The 20,018-nt window shown below is 43.6% G+C and overlaps 3 protein-coding genes across 5 annotated transcripts in view; 2 read left to right on the top strand and 1 right to left on the bottom strand.

Moving 5' to 3' along the window:
* rttn (rotatin) overlaps positions 1–3,776 on the top strand; it is a 29,364-nt gene extending 25,588 nt beyond the window's left edge. For all 3 annotated transcript variants that reach the window (XM_048976927.1, XM_048976925.1, XM_048976926.1), the window contains exons 45-49: positions 390–583; positions 694–961; positions 1,258–1,361; positions 2,208–2,277; positions 2,409–3,776. In XM_048976927.1, the coding sequence (XP_048832884.1) occupies positions 390–583; positions 694–961; positions 1,258–1,361; positions 2,208–2,277; positions 2,409–2,491 (719 nt within the window). In that variant the 3' untranslated portion in view covers positions 2,492–3,776. The remainder of the gene's footprint in view (positions 1–389; positions 584–693; positions 962–1,257; positions 1,362–2,207; positions 2,278–2,408) is intronic.
* Positions 2,787–12,473, top strand: cd226 (CD226 molecule). Its single transcript, XM_048976937.1, has 6 exons — positions 2,787–2,909; positions 9,451–9,771; positions 9,865–10,203; positions 11,086–11,188; positions 11,502–11,553; positions 11,694–12,473. The coding sequence occupies exons 1-6, from the start codon at positions 2,843–2,845 to the stop codon at positions 11,811–11,813; spliced, it is 1,002 nt and encodes a 333-aa protein (XP_048832894.1). The 5' UTR covers positions 2,787–2,842; the 3' UTR covers positions 11,814–12,473.
* A 38-nt stretch (positions 12,474–12,511) lies between these two features.
* The window catches only part of dok6 (docking protein 6), a 45,808-nt gene continuing 38,301 nt past the window's right edge, over positions 12,512–20,018 (bottom strand). Inside the window, exon 8 of the mRNA XM_048976936.1 lies at positions 12,512–15,286. Coding sequence (XP_048832893.1) covers positions 15,126–15,286 — 161 coding nt within the window. The 3' untranslated portion in view covers positions 12,512–15,125. The remainder of the gene's footprint in view (positions 15,287–20,018) is intronic.

Genomic DNA, 20,018 nt, shown 5'->3' with positions numbered 1-20,018 from the left:
ATTTGCTGGTATTGCTGGTGGGTGTCAGAAACAGGCCCTGATGTTGTTCACAGAAGCCTAAGATCACAGTTTGCTGCACATGTGAGTATTTATGCACACTGAGGTTAGGCTTCCCCACTGAACACTATGCTTCAAGGAGGTCTTTACAGGAAATCCATGCATCACGGAAACACACTTACCAGCACTGAGGGGGCGCGACTCGATACTTCTCATTCTTTCCATTGTAGGGGCTCTTTATGTTGTTATTTATGACATAACAGCCTTTATCTAACACTAGGTGTTTAATTATGGCTTGTGTATTTACAGAAACGGAGAAATATCATTCTTTTAGATGAAAGAAAGCTTTGTGTATTTGCCCTTGATCGTGGTAACATGGCCCCTTCCTGCAGCCTGCAGCTCGCTGTGCTGGGGCGGCCCAGGACACGCTCCCGTCCAGAGGAGCCCCACCGGGGGCTCCCTGATGCATAGCGTCATGAAGTTGGCCACACTTCTGGCGCCTGAAAACAGCGGCCCTCAGCGCTTGGCCTTCTGCCTGTTGGCCAATCTGGCAGCATCCCGCGACTGTAAGGGGCTCCTACAGAAGGTATCCAGCCAGCTGGGGTCGATTGGCAAGAGTTCGCCGAGCTCTGGGTTATGAGCAGCCCTCACGGATGCTGGTTTTCCCATCTCCCTTCTTCTGTCCTTGTCTTTCAGAGCAATTTCTTTCAGCATTTTCTGGCACTGTCTCTACTGAAGCCCAGGTCAAAGGCCCCCAATCCTGCCCTGAGCCTCTGGCTGAAGTTGCTCCTCAGCTTGTCCTTCAGCGAAGACGGCCAGCAGATGATTCTGAAGATGGACGGCGCACTGGAGCTGATAGCGGAGCTGGCACTGCACAAGCGGGACAGCCACCGGCCGCTGACCCTCCTCATCTTGCACAATGTCAGCTTCTGCTCTGCCAACAAGCCCAAAGTCCTGGCCAGCGGTGGGTCTCTACTTGGGGCGTCACATGACGCCTGAGGCCACTGCAGAGCAGGTCGGGAATGAACTGGGTTGGGACGCAGCCTTGCCAAACCCTTATTTTGCTGCCGTTACAAACATTATGTTTTGGAGGCCAGGATCCTTCGCATGTGATGGGTGATTTGGCAGAATTGTCTGGATAAACACACACCCCTGAAATGTGTGCTGTATGATAGACATGGAGGACTGGCAGTGCTGATGCTAATGCATTAATGACTTTTGTTTGCCTTCTCTTTTGACCTGAACATCGTCTGCTTCCAGTTAAATCGGTCAGCGTTCTGGTGTCCTGCCTGGAGAGCAACCAGCCACACATCCGTGCCATCGGCGCGTCGGCTCTTTGGGCCCTGCTGCACAATTATCAGAAGGTAGCGCTCTCACGCCAAGATCACGCTCTGTTAGCTTCAGAAGAGGAATCGGGTCTGTCTGTGGTCCCAGAGGAGGCACTGCAATCTGTCAGTTAATATTCTGGGCTTTCCAGTGGAATGGTGATCCTCCGTCACTCTCATTTTAAGTGTCTTGGTAGTGCCGTGGGGTGGGATGCAGCCTCTGTATACGGGCCCTGTAAAGCCGCCGGGTCCCACTAGCGATCCGGTTTCCCCCCCATGACACAGCCGTGCCTCTTCAAGCCAGTGCTAAGCTGCTGTCTTAGCGAATCATCATTGTGTATTTTCTGGATCATCCGGAATCACTGCGCCAAGGTGAGGGTTGCAGGTCGATGGTGGAAGCTTTAGATTCCCAGACGTCCATGTCCTTACAAATTATACACATGCATTCTTACAGATGCACAGGGATGCACACGCACATACCTGCATGCACACATGCACACAAGCATACATGCAGAAATACATGCATTCGTTTATAGATGCATACATGAATAAACAGTATCTGGGTGCTCAGGGTGATGTTTCTTGCCCATTCTTCTGGGTAAGGACTCGATGGTGTGTGATTCAGGCTTACTGGAAACACACATACACTGGAAAATCATCAATCACCCGTCCAACAGTGCAATGGATTGAGGAGATTTCAAATGAAGTTTGAATCCACTTTATCGAAGGCATAGATTTTAGTTTCATTACAATGGTAGATTTCATTTTCATATATCCTCAGACAGCTACTTTCATTCTTGCACGGGTCGGATCACGTTCAGGTTCTGTTTGTCCCGGACGGTTTGGACCTGCACGCTGACATGTGCTTCCACCCTTCTTCCAAAGGCTAAGGTGATTCTGAAGAATCCGTCCATCAGGATTAAGGCAGAAGAGGCGCTGACCTCGGCACGGGAAGGTCTGGGTTTATTCTCATACGCGACGTGTCTGGGCATTCGAGCTCCACTGGCTGACTCCCTGTATTAAACACACTCTATTATACACTCTGTATCCACTTTCCTGCACAGCCTCACTTTCCTTCTTTTACAGATGGAGAAACAAACCGAGGCGAAGCCCTTAACTCCTATCTGCTGAAGTGCCTTGAAAACCTCACGCAGCTTTTAAATCATTAGCCGCCTCCCAGAATTCCCGCAAACATTCCCGATTATCCTGCTTCCCATCATTTTCAGCTGCGCTGAAATGTTTTTTACGGATTCCTCAAATGTCTTTTTCTTTGTGTTTATTATTCTTACGATTTTTTATATGGCCGTTTGACTGTGAAATCAATTAAAGCGTGTGGAATCGATTAGCCGAAATGACGTGCCTGTGTACTATCCCAACACCCAAAAGTTAGCGTGGTTTGGCGCTAATGTGCATCATTGTCTGGTGCCACGGCTTTCGTGCTGAAACGCCTCTCTGTAGCTCAAACAGGAAGTGCCTCTATACTCATCAATGCCGTATTCATTCTGGCTCAGAGTAGTAAGATGGATGCCTTGAAAAAGGATTACTGGTACTTCATGGTACATATCATCTTCCTCAGTTCACTTACAGGTAATGTCTCTCTTTCTTCATAATAAAATTATAAACTCTTTTACTCTGAAAGCAATTTTGATTTGTTTTGTAATACCATTTGCTTTTTTTCTACGCTGATAGCTCTAGTAATACCTTTAACTAAGATTTCTTACTCAGACTTTTTCCTGAGAAAAAGAAAATGTTTTTACTTTAGGCTAAAAAGTGGATTCCTGATGGGGGGTGGGGGGGGGGGCATTTTCCTTGGTGGCTTTTTTGTGTTTCTGGGCACCTGGGGGGTCATTGTTAAGTTTAGAGGTTTGAAGACATTACCCGTTACCTTTCAAATGTGTGTGTGTGTGTGTGTGTGTGTGTGTGGAGAGCAAACCTTTGTCAGCTTCAGTGATTGTGCTTTAGTAGTGTTGTGTTCAGTTTGTTTATTTAAAGCTTCTTATTTTTAAGGGTTCTTTATCGCCTGACTTCAGCTTATTTTCAACCCGCCCTCTCTCACTTCATTAAACACCGTTTGTAGCAGGATGCCGTTATCAGCTGAGGCATCACACAGCGCAGGTGTATCCAGGTCATCGCTGCAGCTCGAATGTGGCTCCTACTTAATCTCACTGCGTTCGGTCGCCTCGGGGGAGAGTGTGACTGCTGCAGTGCTCTGTATGCTGGCTTGGGGCAGCCTTAAGCTGAAGCTCTCGCCACATCGCCTCTCCTCTCTGTTTTTTTTTTGTCTGATCGGGAATAATACTGAGGGCTGGTTTTGTGAGCTTCATTTGACAAATTCAGTTTAGGTTATTGTTCATTTTCATATCATGGTGCTGCCTGTGGTTTGTATCTAAATTTCCCGTAAGCTGCTGCACAGAGAGTACATATCATCATTAAACTGGCTTACTGACTGTGTAACGTTTTACATTAATCATTTTAACAGTGTTTGTTTATCCAGTGCTGTGCTGTAGTAAGTAGGTCACTCTGTACAGTATGCGCTCCTGAGCTCACTGTAACTGTAACACACACAGGGGCCCCAAAAACCGATGCCAAACATCGGTGAATGCAAATGAGAATCGCAGCACATTAGCAGAGAGCTGAACCAGTTCAAATAAGAACAGTTCGCATCCTGAGGGTCACACTGGGGCTGTTTCACCACTGCAGATGCATGCGTGACGCTCAGAGCTTTAGGTTTACAGCCTTCAGCCATCCTTCACGAGACTAGTGACTCATTTTAGGAAAGCCTTCGTTTGCAAAGTCAACCTGAGATTTCCCATTTATTGCCATTCACAAGGAAAAAAGGCTCTAATAATATTTGAATATATCAGAATCTCACTTTAATGCCAGTATGTACGAACATAATTAAATGAACAGAACTGTTTGTGGTTTGATGCCAGATATGAAGTACATAACGATACTAAGACATACAGGAGAAACACTTCACAGCACACTGTGTAAAATAGGAACACAAATAAAAGGAAAACGAAAATTTACACAAGAGAATTATACAAAAGACAGTACAAGACATCTTTACAAATTTAAGATCAGAACTAGTGCAAGTACCAAAAAAGTGGTTATTTGTTGTAATGCAGGTTGAAACGATAATGCAGGTAAACCGTGAGGGGAAAATGCATTTGACGTCATGATGTACTTGAACTTCCTCTGTGATGGCAGTTTGGTGACGAGGTGACTGCCTGGGTGGGAGGAATCAGCTGCAATCCTCCCAGCTGTCCCCTATGTCCCGGCGGCGATCAGCTCTTTTAGTGTTGTCAGCCGACAGCCGGTGATTTTCTCAGCTGAGTGGACCTCACGTCGTTAACTGGTCTTCAAGTGGGAGGAGACAGCAGGAAACCAGATGGTAATGGAGGGCGTCGCTACACTCTCAGTGATGGCAGAGTAGAAGTTCAGTAGGATGCGTTGGGAGATGTTGAGCTCCTTGAGATGGCGTGGGAAGAACAGCCTCTTCTGGGCTTTTTTTGGTGATGGAAGTGACTTGCACGCCCAACCTCAGTATGTTGGTGATGTTGGTCCCCAGCAATTTGAATGACAACTACAGAAACGACTTGGCCATTATTTTCCAGGGGAAGGCAGGCAGGCGGTTGGAGACAGAAGTTGACTCTCATTTCCACTCTCTTGAACACGTTGAGTTTCGGGTTGCTGACACGCCATGATGGCATGATGGCCCACTTATTTGCGACAGGAGGTCTCATCATTATTGGAAATGAGTATGGCTGGGCGATGTTTTATCATCATATTTTTCATATCAAATGATATTGATAATTGTCACAATATAATTCAATATTTCTTTACTTCAGTTCTTTTTGCTTAAAATTCCCTTAGAATTGCTCATAAACAGAATATGAAAAAGGTGATGAATTGAATGAACTGTAAAGTGAAGTCTAATTTTTATAAAACACACACTAGAAAACACAAACAGTACATTTTGGTTTTTTCTCTCTCTGCCACGCTGTTCGCTCCAAGGAACAGGCTTGACTGGACTGGGCGATAAGCCCTAAAAATATCGTCACAATATTTTCATAATATTGGAAGTTATCACAATATTCTGAAAAATTCTTATGTAAACAATAGTAAAATATGACAGGTGATTTTCAGTTTTCCTGATTATGACAACCAAATTGTTTTAATAATAGTTATTGTTCTTGTCGCTTGCTATTTGGTACATTCCATGTTGAAAACTCACGCACACAACACACGCACACAACACACGCACACAACACACGCACACAAGCCCACATCTCACCTACACAATTGAGCACACATGTACATATACTTGCACGCACCCCTCCTAGCACACTTAAGATTTTATATGCTTGTATAGCTGCGTTACTTTCTTCACTCTTTATTTTTATCTATTTTATTTATCCATCTCTGCACTTCTTTCAGATGCTGTTGGTCTTTGGCCATTTCTCTCCTTCCCTCTCCTTTACAGATGCAGCAGTTGGAGGTTGTGTTTCCTACTTTACTCATATCACTCGTGACTTATGTTTCTCACTTACTCCTTTTTCTTTTGTTCTTTTCTTTTATCTCTTTCCCCCCCCCCCCCCCCCCCCAATCTGTCCCTCCTCTTCGGAAAGCTCAGCCACTGCAATATTTTACATGTGCTAGAAATGAAATAAATAAAATACAAAGAATTCGATTGACATGAGGGGCCTATGCAGAGCTTGGCACAGCAGTGCATTCAGACCGTAATGAAGCTGCCGGACAGGACAAAAGTAGAAGGAAAAAAATAAAATAATAATAGTTATGGAGCATGTGACTGGTATAATGATAAATTATGCCAAAAACAGACTCATACCTTGATGGAATTTGTGTAAAATGGTGCATTATAACGGTCATTTATCCAAGAAAATGTGTGTTTCAGCTACATCACGATAAAGTATTCAAATTGACAGTGATGTGTTTATAATCATGATGCAATATTTTATCTATATATATCGCCCAGCCCTAGAAATGAGTCCCACTACTGTTGTGTAATGCACAAACTTTACGATTTTGTAAAGTGAAAACAGTTGGGGTTAGAGAACACAGCCCTGGGGGGGATCCTGTGCTGATGACCATAGGGTCAGACTGGTGGGGCGGGTGGGGGGCAGCCTTTCATACTGCTTCCTGTTGGATATTCACTGACAGAGCTGGGGGCAACCGCTAGCTCAGTCTGTTTGCTGTAGAGAAGCAATGGAGCAACACTGAAGTCGACAAACAGGATCCTAACATACGTTCAGGGAAAGCAGATCTTGGAGAATGCAGGGAGGGGGGCAGGTTAATAGTAATCACCCAGTGATTTGCTCTCTATGCAAACTGCAGAGCGTCAAGGAGGGAGGTCAGTGATGGACTTGAAATATGCAGATATCATATAGTAATTGTGAAAATGGAGAAGTCTGAAGACATAAACAGGAGATAATGGAGAAATCCTGCCTTTATGGTCTGTAACACTGACATGACAGCCTCTAATAATAATATACATTCAATTGTAAAATGTATCGTATTTTGCCATTAATATCGGATCATGTGAATCGTGTGTTTTCCCTCCTCACACCACATTACATTACTCACCACAGCTGACCATAAGCATTTGGCTGTCAGAGTCACTCTGATCTTTATCCCTGGCCATTACTTTTGGATTCAACCTTCAACAAGTCAACTATGAGCACCAAATGGTAATCTTCCGTCAAATATCTCAGACATGCACCATTTTTACAAGACAGAATTATTTGTTTCACATGGGGCTGGTCGTAATGCTTTGTCTACCGAGTTAATCTGGGCTAGTCGTTTATTATATAAATAATAGTGAAATTTATAATATAAAATATAATTTTATTAAACATTCATTGCATTTGGTGCACACTCAGTCACACATGCAGTCATTTTTGCCACTGAAGTTGCATGATTTTGGATAGTGGAAGGAAACCAGAGGATTGTTCGTGTTTGCACAAGTTGCATGGAGGGTGTTTTGTGATAATATTCAATAAATGTCATTGAAATGGTTATTTAAATTATAATTTAAATTGTCATTTAAATAATTATTTAGGGGGAGGCATGGTGGTGCAATGGTTAGCACTGTTGCCTCACACCTCTGGGACCCGGGGTCGAGTCTCCGCCTGGGTTACATGTGTGCAGAGTTTGCATGTTCTCCCCTGTCGTCGTGGGGTTTCCTCCGGGTACTCCGGTTTCCCCCCACAGTCCAAAGACATGCTGAGGCTAATTGGAGTTGCTAAATTGCCCGTAGGAGTGCGTGTGAGAGTGAATGGTGTGTGAGTGTGCCCTGCGATGGGCTGGCCCCCCATCCTGGGTTGTTCCCTGCCTCGTGCCCATTGCTTTCGGGATAGGCTCCGGACCCCCCGCGACCCAGTAGGATAAGCAGTTTGGACAATGGATGGATGGATGAAACTAAATAAAAGTAAAGCTGGATTTTAAATGTGAATTGAAAATCATATAAAGATAAAAAAAAAAAATAAATCAAAACTGATACAAAATTTGCCCGATGCTGGGATTTGAGTGAGAAAGGAATCCCTAAGTCTTGTCAGATAGTCACTGAAAGCATTATGTGACCCCGCAATGAACAATGATCCACAGTTTAGTCAATATGATTACAACGGACTTTACAGATTGTTAAAAAAAAATGGAAATAATCCCACCAAGACAATTTTCATTAGTGTCTGCTGGTGTAGTTAGTAGGTTGTGGGATCTCAGATGGGCTGCAGATGTCACGGGGGGGGGGGGGGGGGGGGGGGGGTAAATAGAAATGTAGGGGGACTTTCCAGGCACAAGACCACATACTTATAAAGAAGGGGAGCTTAAGAAGCTATTGCATGCTAACAAAAATAAAATGTGTGCAAACAAGAAAATGAAACCCTGGTTATTTGCAGTATTGGGGGGGCGGCGCCTGAACCACTAAACCGAACATCAGAACAGCACAACACTTAAAAAAATTGTACTTGCAGTACTTGCACTCAAATTTATATACATTTAAAAAATAATACTGCAATCTCATGAATATGAGCTGCAGCACCGTGAGTTTTTTTAGCCTGCAAAGGTACCGTAGAAAGTGTATAATTTTAATGACATGAAGGCAGGTTTTTGCTTTTCTAAAGTCCTTTTGTTGCGAAAGATGCTCCGCAAGATGTCTGTTAAACCCGAGTTAGCATTTCCTAATGTGCTGCATGCTTTGCGATGGTCGATATTTGCTTTTATTAATGTCCCCGAATGCAGAAGTGTGAGGAAGGGCGCAAAATGTCCTTAAGGAAAAGACCCGATGACAGGAAGAGGAGAGTGCTGGTGTTGTCAGTGGTCAAGCATAGTGCTCGAACACAGAAGCACGTGGCCAGACTTACTCTAGTCTGAAGAGTCATTCAGTGTTTCGGCGAGTGCTATATCCCAGGTGAAGATGGAGACGTGTAGGTGGTTCTGTAAAACTGTAGGGTTTGTAGTCAGGCAGCTGGGGTCTAGATAAAGCTTCATAAAGACCAGAAGACAAAACTAACTATATATATGGCAACTTGGTAAATTTGCCTCAAAGGTAAACTTGGTTATTTCTCATATGAAGTTTGAGGGTACAGGTTCTAGCAAACAAGCAGACAGTTTAGTTAGTATCTGATTCTTCGGAGGAAGTAGAGCTGGAAGACTCAAAGAAGGACTTACCTTTATCTTTAGGGCCGAAGTCACTGAAGCAGTCAGAAAGCTCTGAGGTGCTCAGGCTCCAGAGGGATGGGTGGGTCTTTCTTATTATGGGATTTTCTGTTGCTTCTGTTTAACATTAATATCAAGACCGACTTTGCTTTGATATCTCAACTGTTCTTAAAAAAAGGTTTGAAGTGAGGTCTTGGTCAATGTGGTTTGAGCAGCAATATGAAACACAACAGCTGTAGTTAAGATTGCAGCATGGAAGCAGATTCTGAATGCTTCGGTAATCAAAAAACAAACAAGAATAATAGACAATAATAAAATAAAATCAATACATAAGTTCCCTTCATTTTTAAATGTATTTTAAATAGACAAATCTGGTTTAATTGGTGTGTTACGGTTTACCGTTTAATGTAATCTACTGTGCATTCAAAGCTTTTATTCTGCACCACAGTTGTCCATCTCCAGGTGGCTCAGGGTTCGGTTGTGAAGCTGGAGGAAGGGATGACTCTGGACTGTGTGTGCCCCTGGAGCGGAAACCTCACCATGGTTTCCTGGACGAGGGAACTGAGGACATTCGCTGTTTACCACCCCATACACGGAATGGACATATCCAATGGTTACGCAGGAAGGGTGAAGTTCCTCAAGTCTTCCCCGATGGACGGAAGCATCTCCCTGAGTAATGTTAGCGAGCGAGATGTTGGCCAGTACCACTGCTCCATACAGTCATTTCCATTAGGATCATGGACCAGCAATGTCTCCGTGAAAAAATCAGGTACCGCACAACGAAATGTTCACTTTGTTCACTGAAATTACATTTTCAAATGACTTTTCTGGGCCGTCGACCACTGTGTCCTTTGTCTCGCAGTGGACTTCGACGAACGCAAAGCTGACGAAGACATCAGAGCTGAGAGAGGCGGTAATGTCACCATTAGCTGCAACCATCTAGGCAACAGAACAGTCCAGCAAGTGGCGTTTGAGATGGCGAGAGGGAGGAAGGTCCAGACCCTGGCTCTGTGCCGGCGTCTGCCCAACGGCAGCCTCAAGGCCGTCAGCTACAAAGACTTGGCTGACGTCAGCTGTAACAGCATTCTGAACGCCAGCCTGCAGCTCACCAACGTGTCCGAGGAAGATGATGGCCTGTATCGCTGCTTATTTGACATGGAGGTTGTGGGTCAAACCACATTGCTGACTGTTTCCCAAGGGGGTGAGCATGTCTTTAACGAAATTCACGGTTTCTGTTATCCATTTACAATAATACATAATAATCAAGATGAACTAAACCAAGTCTGCTTGCAAGCTACCCGCATAAGGTAATTTGATTTAGGAAAAAAGTCAAACTGAGACTCGCTGACACATAACCATCTTGGCAACCCACCCCTGCAGACCCCCACAGTGTCTTTACATTACACAGCCTTGAGGTATATCTCACTGGTGCTACATCTCACAGGATGTGGCATAGTGGAGACAGAGCAACTTAAATACTGCTCTTCTCACTAAATACACTTGAAGGTATAAATAGAATACACACACGCACTGCCTTCTTAGTGCCCAAATCACAATACAGACAGTCCTCTACTTACGAATAAATTACGTTCCGAACGGCCCTTCATAACTTGAAATGTTCGTAAGTCATTATTCAGCATCATTTTAAGGGTATACGCAAGTACTAAGAACTAGGATGCTGTTAGTACACACGCTACGCTGCTGTGCGGCGGGAGTAGCAGCCAGAAGTCGTACTGGGCGGAATTGGGGCGCAGAAAAAAAAATGGATGTTGTGGACAGGAAACGGGAGCCCAAGGGTCACAATTTGGACTTACAGTCCTCTTCGTTCGTATGTCTGAAAGTTCATAAGTTGAAAGTTCGTAAGTAGAGGAGCGTCTGTACTGAGAAGCTTCACAGCTAGACAGTGCAATATAAAATAATATAAAATCAATTTGATTTAAAAAAAAAAAAAAGAAAACTCAACAGGCTCAACATGGATGATAGTTTTTACTTTATACATTAAGCTCTGTTGTCGAGTAGAACGCCAATGATGAGCTTTAGATATAGAAATAAGCGCTGGTGCTTTTGTTTCTCGTTCTGGTAGGTGGCATCCTGTCCCTTCAGCACATGATCTATATCGGAACTGGAGCAGCTGGACTTGTTCTGGTGTCACTGGTAGTGATCGCAGTGATGTTCTTCTGGCGCAGGTAGGACCTTCTGCCTGTCAATTGTATTAATTGTTACTATTCTCCTTCCCTTCCTTTAAAGTGCTGCATTATTTTGTGAAAGATAGACTGACTTCCTTGTACGGTCATTTTAAGGCAGCCTATCTCGCTGTAGAAACATGGGAACTGAGTCCCCTTCTTCACAGCACACCTTGCCATGCCTATTTTCACCAAATGTCCAGTTTTTAAGTTCATATCAATGTAGTGTCGCCTGCTTCAGGCCTCTGCCCCCAAGCCAGCTCGCTGCATCTTTCATCAAACAAGCTACTGAGTTCAGACCTCTTTCCTCTTCCAGGAAAAAGTACAGAGCCAAAGTCAGGGCCAAGTGTCATCCTCTGCAAAGAAGTGTAAGTACAGTGTTTGAACTTTCTGCTTTGCATATATAAATAAACATGCAGAGAGACACACACCTATGAACAAGATGATTTTTGACTGGGAAATATGATGTTCAAGCTCCTCAAATCCACTCTAAAATATGGTTTTGTAGCTGCTCAACAACTATGAACCGTCAGGGGCTCCCAAGAAGACAAAGAAGCGGACCAAACGTCAAGATCCAATCTACTGCAACATCATGACTCAACCGCGCCAGACGAAGAGGAAGACATAGAAGGCAGCGGTCTACGTTACTCGTGATCCGGAGGGTTCAGTTTCACTGATAATTTATGGTCTTCTCAAGCGCGGCCTCAGTATATCATTGGTTGAGTGAAGGTATGATTATTCCTGAATTCAGAAAAATGTTTGTGTGGCGAATGTCATCAGATACTAATCTCAAGATAGAGTGTAGTTTGAATTCACTTCCAACACAAGTTCTTTGAAATTACTTGAGCACAACGGGAATTAACGAGCATCAAATGTGGAGCAAAAAATTGCTGAGTACGAAATCCTGAGAGTCACTTATTTATAAACTGCTGCCCTGCTCCACTATCATACCCTGATGCAGAGAGCTCACTCTGAAAAGGCCGAGTGTAAAACGGCCCAGTTGCGTGAGGGCAGCGGCACCGCAGAGCATGATGGGAATGCGGCTGGCGCTCCCTGCTGGCCACAAAGGGCAGATCCTGCTGCAGCGTGTTCATGCACCCATGCATTGCTATTTTGATTCCCTCATTTGACTGCGTTCATGCAGAATACTGGGCTCATCGGAAGAACCATCTGACCCAGTAACCTTGTTTCATACGCGTTGAGATATTTTTAATTAAAATATATCTCGCATGTAAAATGTAACTAATAAATGCATTAAAATACCCCCAATAAAAATGCCGTATATGTGGCCTCTGTGACGTGTTTGCATTAAGGATGAGCCAGGTGTAAATTGTTCGTTTTATTCTTTCCATCAAAAAAAATGACACAGGAGAAATAAAGAGCTGGACTGCCTGATGGTGTACCAGGATGGATTTTTTTTTCAGCAAAACTTACAGTACAACAGGAAAGAAAAAAAGTAACTGCCACAAAACAGATCAGCTGTGAAAAGACAGACACACAATCTCTGCCATGATACTGTATGACGTGAACATTATGAACACAAATAAATCCCGTGTCCCTAAATCCTAATATTATATTCTAATGCAGTGATGCATCTCTGTAAATATTTGAGCAACTATACAAAGATGGGACTTTTGGTACATAATTGCTTAACTGAAAAAATAGAATATTTTGAAAATTAGTATGGTAAATGCGGGTTTCTCTTTCAAATTCACATTTAAATCGCCATTCGTTTGGCTGCTTCTCATCTCTTTTCATACTGACGGAGTATTAAAAACCTTTCTTAGAAGGGCTCGTCCTTTGTTAATCAAACCTATGTCCAGGTTAAATTCACTCACATATAATGTGCTGGAATAAAAAGACAACTAGGAATTACGTACACTGAAAATTTATTTAGCGACCAAACCGAAGAGGGACGACTTTCTCTCTCCCCTACAAACTGTATTTCCTAAGACATTTTCTCACGTTTAACTGCTAACAGAAAACATCTTGGACAAAAAATACAAACGCAGTGTCATAAAGGGCTTTCGTGCCACAATGTCAACATGATACTGTCTCCTTAAACGTTAATAAGTAGGGATCGCCATTGGGGTCAAAGCCGTCTGAATCAACACGCTCGCATGCTCGTTTTTGGCGTCTTAAGACGTGCAAATCTGGCATGTTTTTAAGATGTTTGGACCATTAAAGCTTCCATGCATTGTTTTTTTTTAGAGAAACATTGCTGACTTTCGAAATACAGTTTAGTTGGTTCAAACGCTTCTCAAATGACAGTACTGCACAAATTAAATTACTTAACTGTGTATAATTAAGGGGTGGCATGGTGGTGCAGCGGTTAGCACTGTTGCCTCACACCTCTGGGACCCGGGTTCGAGTCTCCGCCTGGGTCACGTGTGTGGAGTTTGCATGTTCTCCCCATGTCGTCCTGGGGTTTTCTCTGGGTACTCCGGTTTCCCCCCACAGTCCAAAAACATGCTGAGGCTAATTGGACTTGCTAAATTGCCCGTAGGAATGCATGTGTGAGTGAATGGTGTGTGAGTGTACCCTGCGATGGGCTGGCCCGCCATCCTGGGTTGTTCCCTGCCTCGTGCCCATTGCTTCCAGGATAGGCTCCGGAACCCCCGCAACCCAGTAGGATAAGCGGTTTGGAAAATGGATGGATGGATGTATAATTAAAATACACTATAATACAGTATGTACTGTACTGTACATAAAATAGAGCTTATTGTAGTTTCGCCACTGCATGTCGGTGACTCATTTTTGACACTACTTGAATTACTTGAATATTATAAGCCAATTATTTTAATAGTATTTGTACAGGAATGATTCGGTCCCAAGCTTTCTGATCTGTATAAGTGGCTGATCAGTGTAACTGTGACCACTATAAGCGGTTTCCACTATTTGTTTTGCATACGGGTGGGGAATCGTTTTATTTCTTGTAATGATTGCATGTACAGTTTCCCCTCTAAAACTGATGAAGTGATAGCACTCTAATTTGAACGTCCAAAGACGTCGAAAATACACGTTTTCAGATGCACAAATTTGACGTGTTGATTCAGAGGATTTTGACCCCGATGACGTTCCATAAATAAGTCTCGTTATTAGGTTACCAAGTGTAAATGAAAAGGCACTTTGTCGTGTCATGCTACATATTTATTAAGAATGATGAATTGTTCTCGTATCAGGAGTGAACTGGGGGGCGGCACGTCGTATTTTCAAATGCACCCCCCATTGGTATTTCCTCTCGGTCATTTAAACCGCTTAGCAGGTCCAAGTCACGGGAAACACAGGGCGGTACACATACCGACATCAGGCGACAGATAAAGGTATATAAACCGCAATAAAAACAATAATGCTAAGCTAATAAAGCTAAAATACACACCGATCGAGTAGCCCTAAATAGCCGTAGGGCTCGCTCACCTCCTGGGTCGTTAATGAGCCGTCAGCCAGTCTCTGACCGGACGTTTCACGGCACATCCTCCGAAGCCCGATGGCCGCAACGTTCTTCATCGCTCGTTCGGACCGGACAACTTCCAGCATTCATCAAATCGGGGGTTCTGGCATCAAGCAAATGCTTGCGAATTTGTACACGTTTCTTTTCGTGAAATAAATAAGCATTATTGAAAAGTATTAACTTAGACAAAATTATAAATAAGTCATTTCAGCATTGCTTTGCAATTATAATTAAGTTGGTCAAATCATCAACCATGGTTCAGTATATTTTTCATATCTAAGGAAAATACACGAATTTGCAGTTTTCATTATGAATGTCCTTTAATTCCACATGGAAAAAATCCAGGACGAGTTAATTTTCTTAGATACTTATCCAAAAAAGAAATAAAGAAAAAAAAAGTTGGATACAATCTATGAAATTAGTTTTCCGTCCCACAGATCAGAAGCCATCACTTTACTCCGTTATAACAATGTCCAATGTCATGCCCCATCACTGCACAGGTCCCGGGTTACAGTTTGATGAATAGCCACTAGAGGGAGACCGTGCTTCTTTATATTCCGTTAGGTCTTGCTGCTCTTCTGTATTTTCCTCTGACAGGAAACTGGGGTAAGTTTGTGCTCGAGGTATGAACGCCATAGTCAAGTTTGTTCCTGGGGGGGGAAAAAAAATCAAATAACAGAGTGAATACATGTACTGCTCGGCCTCCGGTTACTGACCGACTCGGTTGCTAGATGAAACTTCGGGGATATTATTCATAAAAGGAGAAACGAATCAAAAATTGAAACACTGTAACATGATACTACGAAAAGTAATTTTAGTCAATTTTTACAAAGTTACTCCACTATTCCATTCAGTCACTTAGTTTCTTTTAGTTTAATTACGCTGAAAGCTTGCAAAACTATGGCATCATCTTCTAGACAACAGGAAACAGTGATTTCCAGAATAAATAATGATTTTAATCCAATTGTAACAAAAAAAAGAATCCATACTTAAGAAAGGTGTCATTTCTATGCCTATTACGTGACGCTAAAGCAACTGGCATGGAAGAAATATAAAATATTTTAAGAAGCAGTCAGGATGTGAACATGCAGTAACAGGACTCCTGAATGCACTCTGCAAAAAGCGCAACACATGCAATACCAGTGTTGGCTCAGTCTGATTGATCTCTACATATAAATGGGAAGAAAAGTTTCACGAATCAGTTCACTTATCTATTTGCTTTTTATTTATTCACTTATAGCTGATTTATTTAGTTTGATCGCTTTAAATTCTGTGCTTACGATAGAGCTGCAATGTAACATTAATTCCCCACAGTGGAACAGCTATCGATTTCAGTTCCCGTCTGCCTTGAGGGTGTTCTCTCCCTCTGTTAATTCAGACTGATTCCCAGTTCGGTAAGCCTTAATCACACTGATAGATAATACCTCAGAGGAGCTGCTATCGGGCTTTACTCATTAGGAGCTGGTAAGAGTCACATCCAGGCCAGGCTACCATGACGAACTGTCTGAATTGTCTTGCTTGATCTATAGAAACAGAACAGTCCCACTCCCTGCTACCACCAATAAGAGCCCAAACTCCATTTTCCGGAGATGCACGGACATCGTTGTCAGTAAGATGAACATTCCATTTGCACTCTATTAAATCGTCACTCCACCAGCTGGCCGGTATTTGGCCTTGTGTACTAATTGCATTTGTGCTTCAAAGATGCATTTTCAGAATCTGCTTGTTCCTCATACCCTGTAATCAGGTAGGGGTGCTCAGGATAAAGTATGTACAGGTCGCCTGGGAAATCACCTGGCAAGGGGTGGGTGGAGCTGCAGAGAAGGTATGGCAGGCCTTCCCCTGGGTGATGGGCCCCTACCTCCACTCAGCACTGACTCACCACGGTCATTATGACCAGCATCCACACCACAGGCGAAAAATAAATGAAAGCATCAATAAATCATCCCACGGTTATGATGGGACTGAATTTCATTCATTTATGCTGGCTTCATTCAGTATGGGTTGTTGTTCTTTAAAATATACAATCCTTAGGGGATGCTGTGTTCTCAAAGATATCAGTGAGGTCTCTTTGTTTTCCAGGAATCATGACCAATATATTGACAGTTTTTCTACAGAATTCCCCAGACGGCGATGCACAATTTGTTAAGTATGCCCTTCAATACTTACTTATGAGAGTTTGGCAGAAATGCAGCTGCTTTAATGGAGAGCTTCTATTTTGCAGATGAATCTGATTATAATTTTAAAGTGCTGCATGCAGACTGAAGGCACCAAATTGCTTTGTGAAGAGCAGCAGTCAGTGATTCCATGTCTGGCACCGTGCGCTTGTTTTATTATTGTTTACAAGCCAAGTCATAGTTTAAGCAAAACTAGGAGCCGCTCACAGACCCCCCCCCCCCACATAATCGCGTTATGCTGAATCTCTAAAAAATAACAACAAATTGAATTCAGCGCCGTCACACCATGAGAACAGGAGACAGAGCGATTTTAATGAATGTTTTTCACACTATCTACACAACCTTTCCACTTGAGAGACATGGCTCAGGTTCGGAGTTAAGGTCACATCAGTCTATCTTTTGCGTGGCCCCTGCCCCCACCACTCCGTGTGACTCTCCTCGCTCCTAATGAGTCATCAGTAACGCCCACACTTTCCGCAGGTGCCCCCCCCATCCCCCAACCATCATTCCCAGCTTCACTGGCTTTCTGTTTCATTAGGATTAGTGCTCATTCCTTTACTCGACGTGTTCTACAGACTTGCAGATTTAGGTGATCAGCAATTTGCCTTTCATCAATAAATAAAATAATGGGAAAAAAAATTCTCTCTGCAGAAGCACACCATGCTGTCTGCAGAATGACAGATTTGAACGAAGGCCCTCTTTCATGGCTTTAATTGACGCTTCCTGCTCGACACCCCAGGACTGTGCTGCAGCTCACGTAAGCAGCAGGAAGACTTGCTGGAGGTTTCCCTGCCCACGGTGCAGCACTGCCGAAGCCTCAGATCAGCGTCATTCACCACACTAGTCAAAATGCAAGTCCAATTCCGCTTGTAGGCTTTTACCTATCGCAGTTCACAGGTTACTTCCTTTGTAAATATTTTTTTTCCTTCAAAGAGCGAGTTGTCCTGGGGTCCCAGGCTGCAGGTTTGCAGTCCAGCCTGGGCTGTGAGGATACAGAAGATGAACTCTGCCCTCTTGGGTGTCCTCTGGGGGCTCTGCTGTCCTCCCACATCCCAAGGACATCCTTCCCAGCTTCACCAGGCTAATCATTTGTGGTTGTATCCCACCCCACAGCCTACGACTCACGCATCCCTCAGAAAACAGGCGATTATCAAAAACAGACACAGGAGAATGAGAAGACCCTGTCAGTGGGATTTCTTGTGGGAAAAGTCTCGACAAATTCAGCTTGCAAGGGTTACGCTAAGCTGGTCGTTTACCAGTAAATAAATCAAGTGTAAATGTCATTCTACTCATGGCGTTTAACCTTCAACTGGTTAAATGCCTTATCACTGGGTTATGTGTTGCCTTCGCAGGCAAGGCCAAATGGAACGAGTACATGACCATTATTAATGTTAATTACTAGGGAAACCTTGAATTTCAGCTGTAAGCACAAAGCTAGTGCCATACTGGTACAATGTTGGTTCTCTTCTCACCATAATGAGCTTGTCAAAGTGTTTGCTGGGTTAGATCTACATAGATGCACCCAGTCATCGTGTTTATCAGCTCGCTGGGTGAGTGGCGGGTTCTGATGGTACTGTGAGGTCCGCATGTTCCACCGGTGGTCCTTCCCCCGACGCGGCCCGTCAGTCTGGAAGCCCGCTGGGCTTCGCTGGGCGCGAGTGGGGGTATGCAGCCTATGACTAATGCAATAATTGAAACTTCAGGAACAACAATACGTGATGTCTCACTGGAGCAGGCTGGCACACTGGAGATTAACTGGTTGGAAATTTAAACAAATAACAGCCTGCAAACCACAACGGGAGGAGAAACATTGGTCCTTAATTGCATTTTAGGGCTTGTGGGTATTTAGTGCAAAGCAGAGAATGACTCAGCGAATTGAAAAAGCCAGATAGGATATCCACCTGGCTTACATTCAAATGCGGGGGGGGGGGGCGACTCAGCTGCAGTAAGGGCCCTACCTGCACACCTCCCGGGGAGATTCATTTCTTTTCCTGATTCATTATGTTCAAAGACACACACTAACCAAATATATCTGTCACCAGATTTCAATGAGATATTGATCGCCAGCAATATTCTAAATGTCAAGACAGCAGCTAAACGCCACTGTTGTTTCACTGACCCGGGTCAGCTGTCCCTCCCACTGAACAGCAAGCGCAAATGGGCAAGGGGTTATCACAGCTTTACAGGAGGTCAGAAAATAAGGTTGCATTTCATATCACTAAAAATGTAGAGCAACAGAACAAACCGTGACCATGCTCTCCTGACCTCTGAGAAGGCGCTGCTACAGTTCCGACCTGGACATGAGTACTTTTTCACATTTAACCTAAATGTCCGGTTGTATTAAATTCTTGTTTGCCTTATTTTTTTTAAATATTATTTACACCAAATATGCGTCCCTTTGAAATCTTTAATACATTTAAATCAGAGAATAGTGCCAAATTAAAACAAGCAAGTTATTTCTAAAAGTGTTTTTAAAATAGACTCCTTCGTACCCGCCATACTCGTCCAGACAGCACATCTGTGTGACACCATCCTCAGGGCTGACAGTTAAAAAGGAAAGAAACACCTTTAAGGTCCCTAAAGGAAGCGGCCTGCCTCGCCAGCGACCCCATCACACATAAAGTGAGCAGTGCCCTTGAACACACTGCTTTCGCAGTACAGTGACTAGCTCTCTTTGCATTTCCGGGCAGTTTCCCGTAAAAAGCCTCTTGCAGGTCCCACGCATTCCTATATCTATCAGATTTGAGCTACCCATGCTGCAACTCCACCACGTCTGCATTCGTGTGAGAGCACGTTGATTAGATGGATGAATGGTTTCTACATTATATCTTTACTCAACTCAGAAGCTAACAGTGGAGATGCCAAAATGATGAATATGCACCCCCCAACACCCCCCACAGAGACACACACAACACACACACACACATTCCTCCCACCGTCCACATCAGCAAGCAAATGTCCTGAGGAATTTCACAGAAATGAGCATGACCTAGTGAATATACAGGCCTTTATTCATGGGACGCGGGAAAAGACTCTCTGAAAGTATGCGTGCATGAGGGAATAATACAAGTGAGTGTTTCATAAAAAAAATCACCAGAATCCCACGTCAAGGCCCATTACATCTCTCTAAAAAACTAAACCTCATACTAACATTACAATGTAAGCCCATAATTGGTTGAGATGAAAGTGTCTGAGGGCGGAATCT

This window comes from Brienomyrus brachyistius, chromosome 15 (assembly GCF_023856365.1).
Source record: "Brienomyrus brachyistius isolate T26 chromosome 15, BBRACH_0.4, whole genome shotgun sequence".
NCBI classification, from domain to species: domain Eukaryota; kingdom Metazoa; phylum Chordata; class Actinopteri; order Osteoglossiformes; family Mormyridae; genus Brienomyrus; species Brienomyrus brachyistius.
This window is presented reverse-complemented; position numbering and strand designations above follow the sequence as displayed.